Raw genomic sequence first — 25,460 nt, forward strand, 5'->3', positions numbered from 1 at the left:
TTGTCTCCTGATCTAGATGGTTGCATGTCATGTCAACTGTCAGGCATCACATTATGTTTTCAGAACAATGTCCAGCTTTTCTTTTAATGGGCTGCACACAATATATTGTTCCTCAGCTTGACACCTACTGTGTAACACTGTAGCAATGTATATATTGAAGATTTTTTGGTGTTTTCTAGTCATGCTTGGGGATTTTATGCACTGTGATTATGTAGGTTGCCTTATATTTGTGTTGCACTTTCTACATATATTGCCTTGCATTTTTAATATGATGTACTCTGTATATTGACACAGCTTCCATTATTATGTTTAATTTGTTGTATATCAGTTTTCCCCTTTTATATTTCACACTATGGTTTAATTAATTCTATTTTTTGACAATTTCATTACGGATTTTCATTATTTTTGGTTGTTAACAATTATATTTTACATTGTGAATCTTGCTTCTATTGTTTGCTCTTTACAAGGCCTATCGTAGTTAATGTTACACATGAAATAATATTGTTTTGGCACTATTAGTAGTGGGTGGTGTTTGAGAGAAAACATAGGGGTGTGGCCATGTTTTTAGCTATGATTTCTTTCTTTGCCACTACTGCCCTTGGTATTAGTTCTGGTGGTGGCCACTCTCTGATGTCCTCATTGCAATTTGTTGTAATTTGCACAGCAGTTGATTGACTGATCATGCTGGGCATCCATGACATGCAGCACACTTATATGGTAAACTGCTTTTCAAGTTCACAAAACTGGCATTTTACTTTCTTAAGCCCATGCCACATGTCTAGTTGTTCACAGTTGACAGTTGGTTCAGGGTTACAAAGTGTTTATTTGCACTTACGTTCACATTATTTTCTTCTTTTTTTGGTAGACCCCATTTACCCAGTGCAATACTTGTTGACTCAAAGAACATTTTCATGTCTCATCCATACAGGATCTCACATGCTACTTGAAAAAATTATTGGATTTTTACATCATTGGTATAATTTTTATACACAATCAGGACATGACCTGATGCTCACAGTTGTGTAGACCTTTTTAATGTTATTTAATTTGATATAGAATTCTTCTTAGTTTCCATTGTTTTTTGTATCAACTGAAGATGGAATTTACATCCTGAAACCCAGGTTTTGCATACAGTTTTATCCAAATAAAGGATTTGTCACATACAACTGGAGTGGATTTATTCATCTTAAAAAATATTAGTAACTGTTGTGGATGTTCCACAAGGAGGCTATTATGACTCTAAAATACAACCATCAAAAATATCAAGTTTTGTTGCCAAGTAAATCAAAGTGAATTTGCAGCTTGGGCTTTAATAATTGGCTCAATAAGTGGCACACCTTAAGTTAACTTTATTAAAAGCCACCTGTAAAGTTATTCATGAAGTACACTGTCTCTTCCCAGTTTTGTCCTTTTTCTGTCCATTCCCACTTTTGACTATGTTTATAAAACTTCTAAGTTTATTTTTGTTTCATCCATTCCCCTGGTTATTCCTTCAGGTACACCACACTCATGTGCTGAACTACTATTTGTATCAGCATTCTTCATACAATCAAAAAATTTTAGTTTATGATTCACAGAATATGGTTCATGCTCCTACACTATCACAACAAACACACATAAATCTAGACTCTGCATGAATAATGCATGATGTGCATTATGGTTGTGCTCATTTATTATTGTCAAGCATTCTTATGTAGTCACTTTGTCAACTGCATTGCAATATTAACTGTGAGGAGTGTATTCAGGTTCCCACCCAGCAACAATCATGATATAATGATATAACACAAACCCGGGGTCATGTTTAGTTACCCCTATTGCTTTTGATTCCTATTTACAGGGACTGAAAGTTACAGGGGCAAATGGTATTATAGAAATGTTGCATGCAGACAGTACCAAACTTTTTACACCACATTATATCTAAATCTGCAGAACATCAAACTGCAGTATATCACACTTTTAATGGATTAACAATAGGTAATTAAAAAGCTCCACTAAACATAAAAGTGATTGGCCAAGGTGTATCTAAACTGGATTTAATTTTATTTATAACAGCTGCTGTACTTACTCAATATTTACTGCAGCACACTCATCAATAATGATTAAGCCTTCCTTATCTGCAAAGTCCATGAGTTCTTCTGCATAAGGATAATGTGATGTTCTATAAGAATTTGCTCCCACCCATTTCAGCAAATCGTGGTCACGAGTAAACAAAGGGAGATCAATACCTTTACCACGAATCTGAAAATGTAAGTGGGATTATCTATCTACATTTAATTTCAGTTTTCAGTTAATAGTCATCTGTCTTATCATGATCATAATGATGAAAAAGAAAGTGCAGTTTCTTGTGAAATGAACTTCACAGACACAGTATAGCAAGATCGTAATACATACAATATTCTACTTTAGATCAGAATAAGTTGCTACTCAGCACATAGATGAGATATTGAATGGCAGACATGTGCACTTAAAAGTATACTTAAAAATAGAGTGAGCTACTGGACAAAGTCTTGCTTCATATTGATATTCTAAATCTCAATAAGGACATTGTCTGAAACCTTAGTCTGCTTTTAAATACACCTTTAACATGGCTGTCTGCCACACAACACTTCGCCTAGGTGGTGTGTAGCAATCCATCCTAATTTATGTTATTGTTATTCTACCCAAGATTTTGTACTGTTTAGTATATTAATGTATTCTACAACAGATGATTCTGGTTCATGAAGTAATCTGTACTTTCTGTACAATGTATAAAAATAGAGAACATGAAGTGGTACATCTTACTGCTTCAATGACAGATAGAAATAGGACAAAGCTTTTCAGTGATTTTCATTTCTATTTTTTCCAGATACATATTTGGTTGATGAAGTGATTTCACAGGTACACAAATATTAAAAGTTTTATATTTTCTTGATTCATCAAGAAAACTCTTGCAATACTTCATGCTGAATGGTTTTGAAGTTATTTGCAAAGACAGACACTCTCATTTGATGTCAACATTCTACCAGCTGTCTAAAAATTTTCAATTTTTTCATTATATATGTCTTGAATTTAGTAAAAACAGTAAATATTGACTCTAAAATCATTTCAGCTCACTTTCTAAAAAAGCATGGCGAACAACACCTGGTCTATTTATAAAAGAGTTACATAAAATTCTTTTCTGTGGCCTTAGAAAGCTTTTTTACAGACATTGAACTAAATGGAGACTAAATCAGTGGGTGATATATAAATATCTTTTGATTTGAGGAGAATAATATTTTGATTACAGAAGAGTTTCATTAAAGAATGAATAAATTCAGTGCATAAAATATGATGAAAAGCTAACATTTATCTGTGGTAGAATGAAATGATTTGCAATCAGTGTGCTGAAAGAAAGACAATGAGCACTAAAAATAATGTTACTGAACCAATTCATAAATTGGTGTACTTCAGGTGCACAGAAATAAATTAACAGGGATAAACAATGCCTTTGAGTTCATCTGAAATATTGAATACCATATTCAAAAGTTAGTAGAAAGGCTATATACCATGTGTGTTACCGGTAACATTTTTAAACAATGACAGAAAATGTAAATCTCAAACATCCAAACAATCCAAAAACTGAGTGCTGGCTAGGGAAAAGGCATAATGAATAACAACAAGGAACACAAAAATAAGAAAATATGTAAGAGAAACACAAATGTGTAGTGCTGAACTAATCCACACATCACTACACCTCCACCACTACATCTGTGGTGTGCAGCAGATTTGAGTAGCAAGCTGTTCAGCAGCTCCAGGCACTTCCAGCTGTGGCCACCAGTCATTAACAGTGCCTCAGTTGCCTGTAGCAGGAGCCAGCAGCTCCTGGTGGATGAATACCTACTATATTGTTTTGCACTGACTCCAGGTGGCCTCTGTTGTACATGCTATCAAACTGTAATGTTCTGATTACATTATGCATGTCACACTGTGCCTCAAATAAAGGTTGTGGATTTGTCATAACTACATTCTTTATTGTGTTAAGAGTTGGAATACAAGTGACTACAAGAAGAACATTTGTGTGCTCAACCTCAGTGATTGTTTCTTAATGTAATTTCTTCATGGAGGCATTACTTCAATCACTTCTCCGCCAACAGCAACTTACTATGGTCTCTCTGGAAAAACACATGGCTACATTGTCTGTTCAGGCTCCACCATCTCAAGTGCATTAGCTGCTGTTTCCACCATTTCACAACTGTGGCAAAGATAGAGAAGTTTATGAAAACCACGAGCACTTTATTGCACTTAGGGTGACAACCCAGGACATTTGTAAGATTATATTTTTGTCATGGGTTTCTCCTCATGTTATCAGTTGTGTCAGTTGGCTCCTTTGCAGGAACCAACCTCCCTTTCCATTGATGAAATGTGTAATTTATCGTCTCATCATTGCAAGCTCACCCATGTTACTGCAAGTCATTTTGAGTTCTACAAGTGCCACAAGCAGCCACATCAGTCTTATCAGGCTTGGACAGTGAAGCTACAGGGTCTGAGTCATAAGTGTCATTTTATTGCTAAAACCTCAAAGGAATCCTATGCCAACTCCATGGTTCATGATAGAATCATCTGCCTTTCACCCAACAAGGAAGTGCATTAAAGGGTCTTCCAACTGAAGATCAATCCTTGGAAGAAATTTTGGACATTGCTCAAATTTTGATGTCTCCTGCACAGAAGGCCATCAAATCAAAGCACGAGGGTACGTCGTCATCATTGATAGTGAACCACGATGGTGCATAGCAACAGGCTCACCAAGCGAAGAATAAGTAAATGCTGTGCAAACCACGAATATTGGCCACATTGGACGATCCTTTTGGCAGGCATAACGATAAGGACAATGTGCAACACTTCTGCCATACCACTCTTGCTTTGTGCAACATGAGAGAGCTGTATGTTCCAGACAGTTGTTGTCATGTCACAAGTGCTGCAAGAAAGGCCAAATTGTGTCAATTTATCATTTCAAGCATTCCTCCAAGCAAATAGACTGAGCATTAATTCAATTGAATCATTTTCTGCAGATAACAATAAACTTTTTATTGGAGGGTCTGTGCTGAACAACCATTATCACTGCAATTGGACACTGGGGCAGCTGTTTTGCTCCTCAACTCTCAAATGTAGACATAGCTGGGCTCCCCATATTTGGCTTCCATTACATGCCATATGGTAAGCTACAATAAACAGCATATTCCTATTCTTGAACAATTTATGACTGCCACAGGGTACAAATACGAGTATGTAGTCTGTGCTATCACATATTTGGTTATTAACAATCCCCATACTGTGAATTTGCTTGAGTTAGACATGTTTGTTGCTTTTGACTCTGTGCATCTTACATCAGATCAGATCACTTATGAAGACCTGGATTCACTGTGCTCTGAATTTTTGGATTTATTTTCTGAGTGTTTAGAGTGTGTCAACAATTTCACAGCATGTAAACAATTGGCTCAGTCGCATTTCTTCAAGGTGCAACCAGTACCTGTGTCCCTACAGGAACAAGTTAAACCTGAAGGAGAATCATTCAAGTGGTTTCAATAAACTGTGGGCTATGCTATTAGTGTCTGTGAGAAAACCATCAGGTCAGCTCCGACTTGAAAAAACCATCAGGTCAGCTCTGACTTTGTCGTGACTTAAAATTACCATAAATGCAGAGTTTGTTATTGCTACACACCTTCAGCCTCTAACTGATGAGTTACTTGCAAAACTGGCCAATCCTTTTCCAAAACTGATTTACCTGAAGCCTATCTGCAGGTTCCTTAGGTGATGCACTGAAACAACTGCTTGTTCTGAGCATGTTTTTGATCTTTATCAATATCAGCATCTAATATTTGGAGTGTATAGTGCCCTGGCTATATTTCAATGCTTTTTGGAGCAACTTAAAGCTTATGTTCCTTGCTGCATCAACTACCTTGATGATGTTGTCAACACTTGTGCTATGACAAAAGAGCACTCATATAACCTCTGTTGTCTCTGCACTGTTTTCCACACCACAGGCCTGAATCTTAAGAAGTTCCAATTTTTCAAACCTTTATTGTTTATCTTGGTCATGAACTTTCCGGGCAGTGTGTTCAACCCCTGGAACAGCATGTTACTGCTATTATGGGTTTGCCTAGCCCAACCAATTTGTAGACACTGCACAGATTCCTTGGAAAAATGGCATGCCATCAAAGGTTTCTTTCAGGTGCTGCCTCTCTGTCTCACCATCTGCACCAGTTGGTTTGTAAAAATATTCCTTTACAGTGATTGCTGGGCTTTGAGCACACCTTTGTGCAGCTCAAGAACAGTTTATGTTCTGCACCTTGCTTTATGGCTTTCCAACTTGGTAAACATTTTGTCTTGATCACGGATGCATTCCATATGTGGTGGGGTTGGTTCTGGCACACTGTCACATGCATGGCTCGGGAAGAACCTATTGATTTTAACATCCAAAATGCTCAACACAGCTCAGCAACACCATCCACAAGTCAAAAAAGAAGCCCCTGTGATTATTTATTCTGTCATAAAATTTCAGATCTTCTTATGTGGTCTAAAATTCCACTTAATCAGAAATAATTAACTTTTAGTTTCCTTGCTTCACCATTTAGCTGCTTCACCCAACAGAGCCACTCATCGCATTCAACACTGGGCCTTATTTTTGTTAAGGTACAGTCATGAGATCCATTTATATCCTACACTGCAGTATGCAAATGGGGACACATTGTCTCAGTTGCCAACTGGGCCTGTTCCAGTGTTTGATCAAGAAGAACTGTTATGTTTTCAACTTGACATGCAAGCAAGATAAGCTAATGATGGTTTCCCCATTAACAGCTTCAGGATTGCATCAGCAAAACTGCAGACCCAGTGTTTAAACAAGTTGAGCACGTGGTACAACACAGGTGGCTTGACCATCCATCAGCTGGGGTGTCAGGAGGCCTCTTATGGAACTTCTATGTTTTCCATCGTCACCTTTCCTTGCTGGATGGTGTCATTCTCTTGCTGATGGATGAGGGTACACAGCTGCAGATGAAGGTTCTCACGCGGTTACATAAAGGTCACTGGGAAGCCTCCCACACTAAATAATTGACACCTAGGCACATGTTCTGGCCTCATATTGATCATGAGGTGGAGAGCCTGGTTACAGCCTGCCGCCAGTTTTACAGTCAACAGGCAGGATCACATGCTGTTTTTCCCCTTGGTAGAACCTTCTTTTGGACACATTTTGACTGTTAGTTGTTGACACCTTTTCCAGGTTTCCTTATGTTCTCCTTTCAACATCAGTAACAGCAAAAGTGATGGTCAAGGAGGTGTCAGCAGTTTTTTCCATTAAAGGCCTACTTGTACAATTGTTTTGGACAATGGTCTTCAATTTGTGGCTCAATCCGGCAAGGAATTTTGCCCTCACAATGGCATCCACCATGTCGTGGCACTGACTTTTCATCAAGAATCCAATGGCGAAGCAGAATAACTGGCGCAGACCTTCAAAATGTAAATGTGCAAGTACATCACAGAATTCCCAGTGGAAGATGTCCTTACATTCTTTCTCAGTTCCTACAGAATGACTCCAATCAGGTAAAAGAGCCCAACTGATCTCTTAAAAAGCTGGCAGCTGTGGACACTGCTTCATTTTCTGCTCCTGGACAGACATCCTGCAGAAAAACTGATGTCCTCACAAATTACACCTGGCACTCTAGTCTGGGCCTGAAGGTTCAGTGATGATGGCCACAATGGCTTGCACGCATCATCCACTGCCAGATTGGATGCCATGTATTCAAGGTGCACATCGATGAGCACCTCGTTGCATGCCACTCGAGTCAGCTGCATTCTCAGTTGCATGCTGACACCTTGCAGTGGCCTTCCACTCCAGAATCTCTTCCACTGGCATTGCTGTGCCCACCCACCTTACTGACATGGTCTCCCACTGCTCTACCATTGGCCTGACCACACACAAGTGATGTGGAACAGTCTCTAGTTGGGCCTGAAGTGCCTGCTCTTCCAGGGGGGATGGGGAGAGGGGCAGGAGGACACCAGGCCTTTATTAGCACACCTGAAGGCGCCTCCTACACTGCTTCAGGTGTGTCCTCTACCGAAACCAACACTGCTTTCCCTGCCCCCCCCCCCCCCCCCCCCCGCCAGCATCTACTACATTGCCTCTGGACTCTGGACACTGTGGCCCCCCAGCTCCTGGTCCCCAGTGCTGCTTCAGACATCAACACATCCTCTACCTTCCTAGGAGACAGGATCCTGTGTCTGCTCAACAGGAGGGGGAGGAAGATCTTCAGGTCCACAGTTGTGCCACTTCTGCCCCAACATGGTTTACATGGACTGAGACCTGTTCATGCACAGGCCAACCGCATTTGATACCATGGACATGTTAACCATCAGACCATCATGGAGGAGCCAGCATCTGTGTGCTCTTCTCCCCCTCCCCCCTCCCCCCCCCACCTATCCCAGAAGAAGGGAGATGTGTAGCAATCTACATGTCACTACACCTCCTGCATTAAGGTCACAGCATGTGGCGCATTCAAGTAGAGCACTGTTCAGCATTCAGCAGCTTCTGGAGCTCCATCTGAGATCAATGACCATGGATGACACCTCAGTCACCCACAGTAGGAAGCCAGCAGCCCCCTGGTTGACAAATACCCTCTATGTTGTCTTGCACCAACTCTAGCTGGTCTGTCTTGTACATGCTATCAAACCATAATGTTCTGATTATGTTATGCATTTCCACAATAACGGAAATGAAGGTTGATGGTTTTTTGTAATCATCTTTCTTATTGAGTTCAAAATTAGAAAATGTTCTCTAGGTCTCTGGAGGAGTGAAGTCTTCATAGTGATTGGAAGTGGGTGGGAAGGACAGTGGGTAGGAAATTCCTCATTTCATGGCATGACTACCCCTCCCACTGTCATATTCCACTGACCACTGAACCTACACAACATCCTCATCCATTCCTACACAGCCCCTGCTCCCAATCCCTTGCCTCATGGCTCATATACCTGTGAAAAACCAAGGTGCAAGACCTATCGCATACATCCTCCCAGTATCACTTAGTACAATCTGGTCACAAGCATCACCTGTGCCATCAAAGGCAGGGCTACCTGTGAAACCAGTCATGTGGTCTACAAGTGAAGCCACTACCCCTGTACTGCATTATATATGGGCATGACAACCAACAAACAGTCTGTCTGCATTAATGGCAAAGAAACAGCTGGACCATTCAGTTACCAAGCACAATGCCCAGCATGATGTTCTTCATTTCAATGACTGCTTCACTGCCTGTGCCATCTGGATCCTTCCCATCAATGCCAGCTTTTCTGAATTTCACAGGTGTAAATTCTACCTGCAATATATCCTACATTCCTGTAACCCTCCTGGCCTCAACCTTCATTAATCGTTGTTCTTTACCCACCTATCACCTCCCTTGTTCCCATTTCAGCACTACATGGCTCTCTGTTTCAGCAATGTGACCAGAGTCTTTTTACTTCTCTCCTTTTCCACTGCACCCCCCCTCCCTCCCCTGGCCTCCATTTAACCTCCCAGCTGCACCTAGCTGCCCTACCCCTCCCCCCCCCCCCCACCTCGTCCCTGTATGCTCCCAAAAGCAGCATTTTACCATTCCTCAGCCCTACCTTGTCATCCCTTCCTGTCCCAGTTTCCTCCTTACCCACATCACCCAGATTGCTTTTCCCATCATATGCTGCTGCTCACAGTCTGGCCTCAGCAGCCAGAGACTGTGTTCATGTGTATGAGTTGCTTTTGTGTGTGTGTGTGTGTGTGTGTGTGTGTGTGTGTGTGTGAGAGAGAGAGAGAGAGAGAGAGAGAGAGAGAGAGAGAGAGTTTTGTCTAATCCTGATGAAGGCCTTTATGGCTGAAAGCTTACTTGTATGACAGTCTTTTCTCTTAATAAAGACTGAATTGGTGTGTTCTACTTACTAGAAATTCTTCAATCGTCTTGAAGCTGGGCATATTTGCTGTACACTCATAGTTTTCTCATTAGGTGACAGTGCAAGACTTTATCAAGTGCCGTCTGGTAGTCAAGGAACATGGCATCAGTGTAGATGCAAGTATCTGCTGCCATCTTGGTATCACAGGTGCATAAAGAAAGCTGGGTTTCAACATGATCTTCGTTTACAGCATTAATGTTGGTAGCTAATGAGAAGATTTTCAGTCTCCAAAAAACATTTAACATGTTCTAAAATTCAGCAGTGACTGGCATCAGAGAAAGAGGCATGTAGCTGCCTGCATCTGTTTGACAGCTCTTCTTCAAAATGAAAATTATCTCTGCATTATTCTAATCACTATGAAGACTTCAGTCCTCCAGAGACCTATTCGGTCACCCGCCAAACCCACACAGTATCCTCATCCATCCCTTCACAACCTGTGCTCCCAACCCCTTACACCATGGCTCATATCTCTGTTGCATACACCCTGCCACCACCACTTACTCCAGTCCAGTCACAAACATCACCTATCCCATCAGTGACAGAGCTACCTGTGAAACCAGTCATGTGATCTAAAGCAAACCTGAAACCACTGTATTGCATACTATGTGGGCATGAAACCAACAAGCTGTTTGTCCACTAGAATGGCCACCAACAAACTGTGGCCAAGAAACAGCTGGACCAGCCAGCTGCTGAGCGTGCTGTCCAGCATGACATTCATTTCAATGGCTGTTTCACTGCCTGTGCCATGTGGATCATTCCCACCAACCCAGCTTTTCTGAAATGTGCAGGTGGGAAATTCTCTGTGAAATATGTCCTATGTTCCCATAACCCTCCTGACTTCAACCTTCATTAGTCATGATACATTACCCATCTATCCCCATCCCTGTTCCAATTTCAGCACTACAAAGCCCTACATTCTGCCAGTGCACCCACAGTTTTTTACTTCTGTCCTTTTCCACTGTGCCTGCCATCCCCCTCCTTCCTGACCTCCATCTAATCTTCCAATTGCATACAGCTGCCCTACACTCTTGCCGCCTTGTCCCTGTGTGTTCCCACAAGCAGCACTTTACCATCAATCACCCCTCTCCTGCTATCCCTCCCACTCACCACACCAGCCTCCACTTTACCCTCCACTACCTGTATGAAGGCGTTTTTGGCTTAAACCTTACTTACTTGATGATCTTTTTTATTGTGCCTACCTGTGACTCAACATCTTCACTATATGGTGAGTAGCAACTATCCTTTTGGTAATCCCATCATTATCCATTCTGGATTTTCCATTGTTTAGTTAAGAGAAATCTTAAGCTGTTAAAAGTGGCTTTGGGCATACCCCAAGATTATGTTATGTGATCATTACTTCTCACAACATACATGAATGACCTAGTGGTCAATGTTGGAAGCTCCATGAAGATAGTCACATGTGATGCAGTTGTAGACAAAGATTTCACAATTACTGAAAATTATAGCAAAATGCAGGATTTCAGGGGTTGGAAGTTGACCCTCAACATAAAAAAGTAATATATTGTGCACAAATAGGCAGAAAACTGATTAATGTATGGTTGGTTGTTTGCTGAGAAATTACTGGAACCAGTCACTTTTATTAAGTGCCTTGGAGAATGTGTACAAAATAAAAAGGGTCAAAGAACCACATAAAGCAAATCACAGGAAGAACAGGAGCAAGACTGAGATGCATTTCAAGTGTGCATTCTACCCAAAAAAGACATAGTTTACAGAACCCTTGTTTGACCAATACATGAATATAAGGTGGTTTGCAGAGTATAGGTGTAGAGGTGTAGTACATGCTGACATAATAGCACCTATGAAACTGAAATGAAGATTGTCAGGACATATATTTCACAGTAGGTTTAGAAGATGGACTTAGAAAATTCTTAACTGGCTTTCTCAATGTAAGTACTATCATAGGTGGATTGATACCATCATGAAACAAGCACGGCATCCTTGGGTATGCAGTGTTGTAAATATAATATGTGTAGATGATTATAACATTCTTTATCCAACAGTAAACAAAATATGGTTATTGATGTTAATAATGATGATGATTATTTGGCATGCTTTGAGTGCCACAATATTAGTAATACCATATATCCCTTAAAGTATCCTTTACAAATCTGCTTTCTTTATACAGCATTAGTTATAGTCACATATTACTTGTAATAACATTCCTGTGCTACTTTTCAGTCATACAGAAATTCAACAGACTTACTGGCACAAATAAACAATAACAGTTATTGACAAGATCACACTTAAAATGATGCACATATCATGCATGTACCAGAATATAAGCAAATGATGAAGAGATGTTGCTTACATCAGAATCTTCATGTCTACCAAAACCTCTTATGTAAATAGGTTTCCCATTGATAAGAAATGATGAGTTGTCCCAGAAGAGCTGCCGTATTCCCACAGGTAGCCTATATACATCATCTGTTCCCCTCTCTGAGGAATTCACATGAACCTGTTTAAAAACCATATACATTAATTGTGATCTGCTGCAACATATACAAATTATAACTTATGATACATAAAGAAAGAAAAAGTCTGTAAGTAATCTAAAACTATACTGGACTTAATTGAATATTATTTGAACCTGTAGGATTACACTGTGTACAGTAAAAATACATGTGATACATGATACATCAAAGTCTGAAAACATTGATAAAGACTTGTTTCACAAGGCACAGCCATTTTGATTACACTCTTCAACATCACTGATTGTAAGGGCAATATACATATTTTAATTTAGTAGTTAGTCTTTAATACTGTATAACTCCTTACCACTAGATAGTCTTTGAGCTTCTTTAGAAAGACAGCATTATGTATACTATCATGCAGATTTTTAGCTAGACTTTTTAGCAGACTGATACCTTATTACTGAGGTCTCTTTTTAAAGCGCTGTATATTGTCGGGATATGTTTTGCGTATTGTTCTTCGTCCATGTGTTGTGGGTGTGACACTAGCATTTTTATTCCACTCAAATTATCTTTTGAAACGATGTTATTGTTTCATATATGTACATAGGTGTAATATGTAAGTTACTATGCCTAGCTAGAAGCTGTTTGTATGCATAGTGCACTAGCTGATTCCTTATTAATATGACAAAGCTGAGTTTCTTACAGACAGAACCGATATGCTGTTTACATTTAAACTCATTTTCCACGACAAAAACCTGAGAAATTAGTGGTTTTTACTCTTTTCAGCTTTGTATCATCCACCTCCACATCCATATGCACAGACTTCTCTTTGTTTCTGAATAAAACATTCATAGTCTTTCTCGGGATTATGAACAGTTTGTTTTCCATGAGCCATTGGGTTGTTATGTTTACAGAAATATGTTCTCTCCTTTCAAGCTGTCCAACTTTCTGATCAGTATTCAGTAACGTCAAATCATCTGCACACGTCATTATTTTCTCTTTCTTTTAAACACCTGTATCATTTACAAACAGATTAAACAGCACTAGCCCCAGTATTGAATCATACAGCTCTCTTTATATTATGGCTTTGGTTTTTGACTAGTATGAGCTCCCCATTGATACATGCTGTTCCCTATTGTATAGGTATGATTGTATTCACTCTTCTGCTTGCCCTTGGCTGCCATAATTTTCAAATTTCTGTATCAAGATTTAATTGGCAGTGGTGTTGAATGCTTTGGAGAGATCCACAAATATTGTAGATATATTTTTTTTCATCTAAGACCTGTATAATGTTTTCTGTCAGATTGGCAATGGCTGATTCTGTAGATTTGTCATTTCTGAAAGCATGTTTTGTTAGTAGAACAAAGTTGTATTTCTCCAGATAAACAACCAATCTATTACAAGTAAGCATCTCCAGGATTTTTGAGAAATCTGATATCAGTGAAACTGATCTGTAGTTTTTGGGGGTCAGGAAAAAGCATATAATTAGCAAATGGCAGGAGGGCTCACAAGCACCTGTATCTAAGTTCTGATCTTGACAGGAAAAAGATTTTTCCAGTACTTTGTGACTTTTTATTCAACTTTGGCATATGATGTAATTCCTCCTTTTCCCATGCTAACTCTACATGAAAACAGTGATAGCCTATAACCATGTATACTTAATCTCTCTGTGATTGCATGGTGTTCACATAGACACAAATGTTTACCTCATCAGAATTCTTCAAATATTTTACACAAACAAATAGCTCATCTGACTTTATTGGATGCCATTGGATATTTGTGGTCCTGTTCTGATTTCTTTCAAAACTATTGTAGTGAATATAAGGGCTTCCTGTTTAGGGGAGACAAAAATAAAGCCTTAGGGAAAACAGACTATGCAGTTACAATACTGTTAGTACACATGTATAAAAAGTTGTATTACTGTGTCTTGAATGACCAAGTATTATTCTTTGTACATTTTTTGTACAATTTTGTATGTATTATTCTTTGTACTACTTAATGTAAAATTTTGTATGTTCCTTTTGCACAGATTCTTTCTCATAAATTTACATGTACTTTTGGACTACATACATTCAATATTTACTGTCTACAGATGGATAAATAAATAGATAAATAAAAATAAATAATTATCTACATCATGCCTCTAACCTAAAAACTGTACTCCTCTAAATCTAACAATAACAAGGATTTTTCTTTGTGTGCTTGTGACGTCCATTGCATGTCCTGAATGACACCCAGGTGATCTCTCATTCCCCTTTGTATTCAACTTCAAAGAATGGTTAGTATATTCCCATCTGGCTATTGGAGCAACAGATACAACATAATTATTAGAATTTGCTATGGTCAGCAAAATTTACTCAGTTTTTTGATTATGTGACTGACAGCTGTGTAAACGTAAGATACATTTTGACACTGAAAAAAATCCACCAAACTCACAGATGTGTTTGCTGTTAGTATTGTTACTCAATATATCTGTCAAATGAAATGAAATGAAAATTCATGTCATTTTTACTGTTTGATCTATGTTGTTAAATAGGCTGTTTCTGCTGCATGAGCACCTGCCCTTTATTATAAAAATCTTTGTACAATGCTGACTTTCTAGAATGCATATGCCAGGAACTTCACTCTGCTCACTTTACTCCTGTAAAGGATGTGTATTATGGATGTCTGTTCTAACATTATCAGCAATACCATTTTTTTCTGTTCTTACATTTTCTCTCAAAAATGTAACTTACTCTACATAAGAATACAGTTAATATTCAATACAATTTGAATCATCTACAAATTCAGAAGAACACTTACCTCAAGAGTGTAGAGATAGCCAGGATTGGGATCCATGAGGTACGGCCACCATGCTTTGGCATTTGTGACAATCAGTTCTCCTGCAAAGCCTGTACCTGTGGCTACAGATAGACCTTCTGCATCCAAAAGGGATACAGAACAAGAAGGCAGGTCATCAGCTTGCCCATCAAATGTCACATTGTACTGCACAGTACCTGCAAAATCATTGATTCACTTCATTATAATAAACAGAGGAGCATAGGCCATACAACTTAAAAGTCTTTGTGTAAAAAGCCTAATAGTTAGTCATTCTTTCATTTTATTACATTCCATAGATCTCCATAGAGAACTTTCAAGGATGTGGACTAAGGCAAGATACACATCATCAAAAGAGAAGCTACTTTTAAAATGCCATCTAATTACACAGAATTAATAATAATCTAACACTGTATGACTGAAGGTCCTTGGTAACTAAATTAACCTAGTAAATTAGACGAATACACAGTACAAAAGAAGTTGCTATATCTTCAATTATTAAATAGTTGCTTTTTATCTTCTGTTTGTACCTTAAGGTTTAGTTAATTAAATTCTTAATTTTCAAAGAAAATTTGCCTGCATCTGAAACAACAGTAGTCTGTTCGAACAGTCCACGGGTGTGCTGCTAGTTCATAGTGTCCAAATCTGGTATGCCTCCAATGCCAAACAACACACAAGGAAAATCCATTCATTTCAGTTGTTTGGTGGTAGTAAGAAAGAGCTGTACTGAACACAATATTTATAGCGGCTGATGGCAACAAAGGAGAAACCGTGAGTTTGGGAATATTTTGCAGATGCTCCGGAAACTAAAGTGCTGTGTTGTATATTCTCACAGTGTATTAGTTTTGAAAGGCAAAATACGATGGGTTTGACTAACCATCTGAAGAGCCATGGTGTATTTCAATGCAGTCAGTCATCAGTGAGCATCTCTTCTTCTTTGCAGGGTGATTCTTGATGATATTTTATTACATATTTTCTGGGGTTAAAGATTTTTGTAGGTGTTTTAGAATGTGTGATTCTGTTACCACAAGTATTATGGTATACATTTGATGAATTTTCTTTGTAGTTTCTAATTACTCTCTTACTTATCTACCTCTGTTCTACCTTCAACTACAAGGAGTGTAAAAATGTGCAGACATCTAGATAGTCCATTTTTAACCTCATTTAGTAGACAAATCACTGTGCACCATAAATTGTTGTATTTATCTTACAGGTGAAAAGCACAAAATAATTAAAAATGAAACACTGTATCAAATAAAACAAAATTTTAAGCACTTGTCAACTTTAGAGGTGCAACAAATATTCAGTCACCTAGTTTTCTTTCCTTATTTTAATAGTCCCTGTGTTCAAATACTCATGCCAACATGGGCTGAATGTATCTGCAGACTTATTGTGCTTTGGCACAAAGGATATTTGACACTGCAATTGGGTGGACATGAGTGAAAGTTGTAATACCAACATACATAATTTTAGACTAATATTTTTATTTACAAAAATACACAAAATCAAAGAAAATATAGAGCAGACTATACATTATCAGACTAAGTGCCATCACAATCAGTTGATTAATTTCTTTCATGCAAGTTCTCTCTGGAAGCATTTTATTGTCCCTACTGTCAATGTACTGCCCCTGACTTTAGAAAGTGGCTCCAGCATGTCACTTTTATTTGAAATGTGATTGCTTTTAGTGCATGTTTATAAGACATTTGACAATTTGTCAACTGATTTAAATCGAGACATGATGAGTATCTTCAACTGTTTTAGAGTTTTATTACATGAATGTTGTGCCAATGCCTTTTCACTTGGCATCTGTAGCCTGTGGCCTAACAATCAGAAAGTTGCCACTGCAGTCTGATGCAAGAAGCTACATGGAGGCTGAACTGACATGATGTAAGACTCCATTATGACATTAGAGCAGGGACAGTTACCACATGTACAACCATGATACTGCTACCAGGCTCGAATATCACTGGCACAGCAAAATTTGGGGCTACACTGCCAGAATGGTGACACGGATTACCACATGACTGAGCTTGGTCCAGCCCCACTTTCTTGGGTTACCAACCATAAACACTGCCCATTCCAGTCATGCAGTGTCTGTCAGTGCCTGCAGACAACTCTCAGAGGTACTCCGTGATAGTCATCGAACTTATGTGGGCCACCCAACACCCTGCTACTAGATGCCACCTCTGGTATCTCCAAGACTACAAGCTGCACTTAGTTCTGATACTACCAAGAGCTGAACTGGTCTCTTGCAGCAGGGGACCATCTGCAGGCAGACTTGTGCTGACTTCAGGGTGCCTATTTGGGGGTTTATGGTTTGCACCTTGGCCTGACTTGCTGCTGAGCTATTGCCTGCCCTGCCTTCATGCACACTGCTACTGTAGGCTTGCATCTGCAGGCCAATGTCATAGTGTCTGATGCTGGTGTCCTCAGTTCACACCCAAGCTCTGATTTTTGCTGCACACTGAGTCACATATCTGGACTGTACAGTGGGACTGACCTGTTACAGAGCTCATCATTGTTTTGTTCTGGCTTCCTGACTGGGCCAGCATGCTTCACCATCTGGGCCCAGCCTGTGTCCCTGGGTGCTGACCCCAAGAAAATAATTTTTTGAATGTGGTACTGTATGCAATGAATACACACATTAATGGTGGCCCTACATCATGGGCCATGAGTGTCCATTACAATTTTATCATGTTTTTAGATTTCATGATGATGTCAACCATGACTAAAAATTTTATCTGCTTCTTTTACTAAGTTTAAGAAGAGAGATCAATCTGATGATGATCACAACAATTTCCACATGTTCTCATAAGCAATTAATTTAGTGGTTATGTCAGAGGTAAAGGTACCGTTACTCATGTGGACTAGAAACCACAAGGTGGAGCATACACATTTTCATGAAAGATACATATATCTGAATCTATAATATTTACTTCTATAATTCATTTCTTAGGAACAAATTAATTTACAACAAACTCAACTGTAGTTCACAACATATTCCATAATAAAATCAAATTAAAAAGTCTACATACTGTTGACATGAGACATAATTTAGTTAGTTTGAATAGATCATAATATACAGGCATTAATGAATAGTGCATCTCTGACACCAACTGCCTTATGGCACAAGAGATCTAAATAAATAAAATAATGACACATTGTTAACTACACAAATGTATATAGCACAGAATGTGAAATTTACCTGTCCCATCACCAGAGTATTCTGTTGTAACACTGATGTCATCAATAAACACCTCAGGGGTAGTGTAGAGATAAACTGACCGGTCAATGCCCGCATAATTGAAGAAGTCAAATGTGTAAGTCTGGTATGTCCTGTTACCATTTTCGCTGTCCAACAAAACATTTTGCAAAACTCAGTCATCACACAAATCAGTTTATTCAAATTATCTCATACATAATGATTCTGTCCTTATTCAAACATGTATATGGAGTTGGTTGTCATGCAGCTAAACTATAAAATGAATGTACCAATTTCTGCATCAGAGATATTACTCTAAAAGTTTACAACAGTTTTCATAACTAGGCATTATTCATTGGAGAGAAAAGGAGGAAATTTATAATGAAAGAGAAGTCAGCAAAGACGTGCATTTATGTTTATGAACTGTTTATTTTTATATATAACAATTAACAAAAATAGTTCAAATGGCTCCAAGCACTATGGGACTTGACATCTGAGGTCATCAGTCTCCTAGATTTAGAACTACTGAAGCCTAACTAACCTAAGGACGTCACACAAATCCATGCCCAAGGCAGGATTCGAACGTATGACCATAGCAGCAGCGCAGTTCCAGACTGAAATATCTAGAACCGGTCGGCCACAGTGGCTGGCTAACAATTAACAATTATTCATGAAGAACCATTTGAAAAACATGGCAAAATGTGTATGTACCAGAAACAAAGACAATGTCATGTTCCCCTCTCACATGAAAAGTCTAAGTTTCTAAGAAAATCATTGTAAAACATTCTGATAAAAATTAACTACATCTTATATCCTCAAAAGAGGTTGTCATAGTTATCAACTCTCTCAAAAATAAATTATCATTTGTTTACATTTTGCTAGAACAGAAATTGTTGCTGTTGAGCTTATGTAATGACTTATGTAATTAATGACTTATGTAATGACATGTAATTAATCTCTACATAATTACATTTTCATACAATGTGTTATGGAACTTCAGAAAATAGCAATAATACAGATTGTCAACCCATGTCTGAGTCATCAGCATTTTCAAAATCTTTGGAGACACTACTGTAGTCTGGGTTTAGAACTCTTTCTGCTACCACCTTAGCACAGCTTGTGATGATTCATTTTAATAACCTTGTGTTCACACAGTGTTTTTTGCGTGCAAATTTTAGTAACCTTCATAGAAATGTCACTGAAGATAAAGGTAAAAGAAAATAACCTTAGAAATGAAAACATAAAATCGTGAGCATTGCTGATTTAGTGCACACATACAATCAGTCTACGTTGAGTATTTGCACTATCCTCAAGAACAAGGACAAGATTAAGGAGATAGATGCATCAAAAGGAGTGACAAGAGTATCTAAACAATGGTTTTGTATTCTGGATTATGTTTAAAGGTTGCTCCGTATATGGATAAATGAAAACCAATTGCAAGGCAAAACTAGTAGTGGCAGATTATTGTAAGCAAATGGTAGTGAATAGTAGTATTATCTTTTAGAAGGAGTAGAAGTGCTTCAAGGATGGCTGTGCCATCAAAATTTGTTTCTATAGTATGAAGTTTGTGAGGGGTATGGATTGACAGAGTCTGAAGATCTGGAGGTCATTATGATAAGAAGAACAGCATCTAGAAAAGGGAAACAGGGCTTTTAGGGTAAGTTCTCCATCATTCCAAATTAGACAACACTCAAAGAGCTGTGTATGGAACTGGGTTTTAACTGAAGATAGCAGTTGTGAAGTGCATGCCAGGGAACAGTTCCCATTGTGCCACGTATTAAGGGTTTGTTTTGTTCTATTCACATACAGAGTACAGGAAGAATGACTGCTTAATTACTTCTCTGTAAGCTGTTAACAGTCTACTCCTCACTTTGTGGTCCCTGAGCTGCAATGCATAGGGGTTATGATATATTCCTAGATTTCTCACTTAATACTGGTTCTTGAAACTTTAAAAGTAGTCTTTCATGGTTTGGTTGCCATCATTCATTTCAGGATTTGCAGCATACTGCTGATGCTCTCCCACTCCTGATCATTTAAATCAAGTTGTTAATCTTTACACAACTTGCATCAAGATGAGACTGAATTTTTTACAGTATTTTTCAAATTGTACTTATTAAAAATAGCTGTATTGTCTGCAAGAAGTCTGAAGTAACAGTTAATATTGTCCCCCAGATCATTAATAGACAACATGTACAGCTTGGGTTGCAATACAGTTCCATAGGATATGCCTGAAGTTACTTCTGTATCTGTCAGTGACCCTCCACCCAAGACAACATTCTGCATCCTTCCTACCAAGAAATCTTCAACCCAGTCACAACTATTTTCATACTTTCGTTAATAAGCATTGACCTGTTACTGCGTCAAATACTTTTTTCAAGTCATCTACCTACAACAGCAAATCAGAAAGTATTTGCTCCTATTTTTTTAGCCAAATTATGGCTGTAAATGTGAAGTCAACATGTTCATTCCCAACAGCAGACCTTTCGTGGACTGACGTGGCCTTATTTGTTGGTAGCTCTGTGACACAGCAGTGCTGTCAGTTGTTGAGGATGGTAGTTCTGGTTTGTACATCCATGGCATACTGTGACGAAGCAAGCTGGGGTCTCTTTACTTCCTCTCTTGTTTTGCCATCTGCCTCCTTAAATTCATTTTATTTTCAATTTTGATTAATTACCATTAACATACATGAGTATAATCTGTATTTCTATACAAGAGAAAGATTGGACCTCAGTCTTAAGTATTATAGCACCAGGTCTAATTTTGTTCTTAGTTTGGTGTATGTAATTAATTTTCTAATTTATTTTGACTACTCCTGGGTAATATCTATTGCTATAGGGTGAAATCAGTGATTGTTTCATGACTTAGATTCTATTGTTGACTTATAAACAAATATAAATTCTGCACTAATTATAAACATGTGGAAGAACTACTAGGATTCTTAAAGTAATCCTGGATCAAACCATTTAAATTAGATAATGCTACAGTTTTGGCTTGCACTAGAGCTGGTAGTGATGAAGAGCCAAATGTATATAAATGTGCTGTAATTACAGGTAAAGGTAATGGAAATTATAGTAGTAGGACAAGAGTAAATTCTAATTCTAGTGAGATATTGAATAATGGTTTGGGTAGTAATGGTTATCCATAAAAAGAGAGGAGGAACTTACTATAACAAAATTAGGTGATGAAACAGTGTGTGTTGCTGTTTCTCAGGATGTCCAAAGCGTCAAAATGGATGGTAAATTTTAAAGAGAACACAAGGAATTCATGTGTTTTGCTTTGTGGTCTAATACTGGAAACAAGGATCAACTAATTAGCCAAGTATTTGAGGACAATGAAAGAGACAGTGGGTCCTATTCCAACAGTAATTGTAATGATGATGGGAATGACAAATCCAGTATGTGATGAGGATGAGTTATTTGGATTTATCATTGATAATGATGGCAATGTGGTAAGCAAAGAAAGAATAAAGGAGCATAATATTAGGCCTAATGAAGAGTAGGAGTTTAATGAGAGTGGTAATTATCTGCCATTTGACTGTGTGATTCTTGTTTTGGTAAGCAGAATGATATTTTTCCAGGGAAAGGATTAATGAGGATTTTCTGTATGAAAAAGATCACATGGTAAGTAAAAAGGAAGTGTAACACCCTGTAAGAACAGCAAGTGTACAAGGTATGCATGTTATGTGTTCACTAGACAGTGGTAGTGACTTGAATGGCATTTCACAGGCATTTTTTGAATCTATTAGGAACACATAGCAAATAGTAGTGATGCATGTTTCTGGAATAAAAATTATTGGTACTACTGGTAAGCTATCAAAGAGTGTGAAACAAGAGGTACCATTGGCAGGACAGCTGTCGGAGTGAAGTTTCTTGGTGATTCAAAATCTCAGCATTGATGTAATATATGGGACTAATTTCTTGTGTAAATAGCAAATAGGGGGTTCAACATTCTGTATGGATTCAATTATGTGGCGATAATGCTTACTCCATCTGTTCGTTTCATTTTTCATGTTTCCGGAGGCACTCAAACTCTTCTCCTATCCTATCTGTGGTTTATAAGTGAATCAAAAACATTCTATCTTCGACTTTCATGTGATTTTGTACAGCAGGATACCTTAGCATAGGAATATTTTACAAAAGGTTTCTCCAGTGTTATCTATATATACACACATCAAAAAAGTTTTGCATGACCTTGGTTCCAAGAGTTCTGGAAACTGTACAGAAAATGAGAATAGAGATCAACATAAACATCTTTTTGCCCTTATTATTGCTCATGAAAACCACACATTGCATGTTGTACCACCATACAGCAAGACTGTCAGAGGTGTTGGTTCGGATTTCTGTACACACTGGAACTTCTAATACCCAGTTGCACATCCTCTTGCATTGATGTATGCCTGTATTCATCATGGCACGCTATCCACAAGTTCATCAAGGCACTGTTGGTTCATATTGTCTCCCTCCTCAACAGTAATTTGGCATAGATCCCTCAGAGAGGGTTGGTGGGTCACATCGTTTCAATACATCCCAGGCATGTTCAATAGCGTTCTTGTCTGGAGAACATGCTGGCCACTCTAGTTGAGCAATGTCATTATGCTGAATGAGGTCATTCACAAGATGTGCACAATGGGCACGAATTGTTGTCCATGAAGATGAATGCCTCACCAATATGCTACTGATATGGTTGCACTATCGATTGGAGGATGGCATTCACGTATCGTATAACCATTACAGTGCCTTCCATGACCACCAGTGGCATAGGTCAGCCCCACATAATGACACCCCAAAACAATGGGGAACCTTCGCCTTGTTGCACTTGCTGGACAGTGTTTTAAGTCATTCAGCCTGACCAGGTTGCCTCCAAACCCGTCTTTCACGATTGTCTGGTTGGAGGCATATGCAACACTCATTGGTGAAGAGAACATGATGCCAGTCCTGGGTGGTCCATTCGGCATGTTGTTGGGCCCATCTGTACTGCACTGCATGATCCTGTGGTTGCAAAGATGGACCTCACCATGGATGTCGGCAGTGAAGTTGCACATCATGCAGCCTATTGTGCACAGTTTGAGTTGTAACATGATGTCCTGTGGCTGCACGAAAAGCATTACTGAACATGGTGGCATTGCTGTCAGGGTTCCTCTGTTCCATAATCCACAGGTAGCGATCATCCACTGCAGTAGTAGTCCTTGGGTGGCCTAAGCAAGGCCGTTCATCGACAGTTCCTGCCTCTCTGTATCTCCTCCGTGTCCGATCAACATCGCTTTGGTTCATTCTGAGACACCTGGACACTTCCCTTGCTGAGAGCCCTTCCTGGCACAAAGTAACAATGCAGACATGAACAAACTGTGGTTATGACTGTCTAGGCATGGTTGGACTACATATGGTACGAGCTATGTACCTCCTTCCTGGTGGAATGACTGGAACAGATTGGCTGTCAGACCCCATCCATCTAATAGGTGCTGCTCATGCATGGTTGTTTACATCTTTGGGCAGGTTTAGTACATCTCTGAACACTCAAATGGACTGTGTCTGTGCTACAATATTCTCAGTCAACATCCATCTTCAGGAGTTCTGGGAACCAGGGTGATGCAAAACTTTTTTTTTAATGTATGTTAGTGATAAGTAGTGGAATCATTAGAGGATGGAAGAAAAGGCAATTAAAAAAAACCAGCAATGACATTTGGAAAAAAACCTGATATACTGTGTTTTTCTGGTTTTATGAAATGTGATGAAAGTAAATCGGTATCTCTGTGAAACAGAGATAAGGTAAACAGAAAATGAAAGGTATCAGCATGTGTGGCAGAGAAGGTGCAGATTACCTGAAAACTATAATTAACATCTGAAGTAATCAGCTCATGTGTGAAATTTAGTATAATTTGGTGCAGCAGCAGAGGCAATGTGGAGTAAAAGCCATCTTGAATACTAGGTCTTAATATTAATCATGGTTTAATAGAAGTGTTTGTGTTCAGTTCAATCAGTATATGGAGATAACTAACTACCTATAGAAGTGTGTCATGGTACGCCCTCTCCTAACATTAAGCAAATAAAGCTTTAAACATAGCTGTCTCAAGTAATGTGTGTGGGAATAATAAGCAAGATATGTATGAATATTGCCTTTCAGGCTAGAATCTCAAGCAATTTGGTGGAATATAGTGAAATAATAGTTTTTCTAAGTGGCAATTTTGTCTGATCAGTAATGAGAGTTAAGTTTGCCTTGGCAAATGGGTCTGTTACTGTGGAGGGTTTTTTAGTAGAATCAGTTTTGCATTGGATAAGCAGAGCAGGTATTTATTTATTAGGTAATGAAGCAATAATGAAAAAATAAAATAATGAATAATGTTAGGGTCTTAATGGTTTGGGAGCCTGTCTCTGGAGTAGGGATATTTTTTGAGGATGCACTCCCTAGCTAATGAGGTAAGAAATGTAAGTAAAATACTGGAGCTGACAGACATGATTGAGTAATGAAAAAGACAACTATATACTCACAAATGCAGTGTAACTATATTATCTGTTTCTGAACTAGGCAACATTGAGTACTTTGTATATTGTGCAATTCATGACACTGCAGCTGGGAATGAGAGCATAACAGAAAGAGACATATTTTAATGAGTTACAAGTCATATAATGCCGAATTATCAGGCCTATAGGTTATCTGAAAACTTCTGGGTAAGGTACATATTTTGGACATTAAGGTGATACGAGTCAATAAATGGTGAGAATTTCAAACCAGGACTTGGCATTTTAGTGATTTTGCAAATGGGAACGAAACCCAAATCTTTCAAGTTCAATAAGTTAGAGACAGAGTTATGACCTAGAGTAATGCTTTGTAATGTAATGTGCACTTGACTTTCTGAGCAATTGTGAGCTTAAAATTGTAATACTGGAACAAAGAAAAGTAATTTTGCTGATTAATTGATAACTGTGGTGCCAGAGTGATGTGAATATTCTGACAGGTCAACTATTTGGTAACATTTTGTGAGGATTTCATTTTCTGGCTGAATGAGAGTAGTACTGAGAGTTGAGTGGAGAAGTAGGGCAATGATTCGGTACAACTTTCATCCCCTTAATTTTGATTTGAGT

At 38.5% G+C, this 25,460-nt stretch overlaps 1 protein-coding gene across 1 annotated transcript in view; it reads right to left on the reverse strand.

Moving 5' to 3' along the window:
• Positions 1 to 25,460, reverse strand: part of LOC126190512 (beta-glucuronidase-like) — a 155,210-nt gene that overhangs the window by 65,409 nt on the left and 64,341 nt on the right. Inside the window, exons 5-8 of the mRNA XM_049931026.1 lie at positions 18,385 to 18,530; positions 15,162 to 15,355; positions 12,257 to 12,403; positions 2,066 to 2,238 (exon numbers count right to left, since the gene is read on the reverse strand). Of these exons, the coding sequence (XP_049786983.1) occupies positions 2,066 to 2,238; positions 12,257 to 12,403; positions 15,162 to 15,355; positions 18,385 to 18,530 (660 nt within the window). The remainder of the gene's footprint in view (positions 1 to 2,065; positions 2,239 to 12,256; positions 12,404 to 15,161; positions 15,356 to 18,384; positions 18,531 to 25,460) is intronic.

The sequence above is a fragment of the Schistocerca cancellata genome, chromosome 1 (genome assembly GCF_023864275.1).
Source record: "Schistocerca cancellata isolate TAMUIC-IGC-003103 chromosome 1, iqSchCanc2.1, whole genome shotgun sequence".
NCBI classification, from domain to species: domain Eukaryota; kingdom Metazoa; phylum Arthropoda; class Insecta; order Orthoptera; family Acrididae; genus Schistocerca; species Schistocerca cancellata.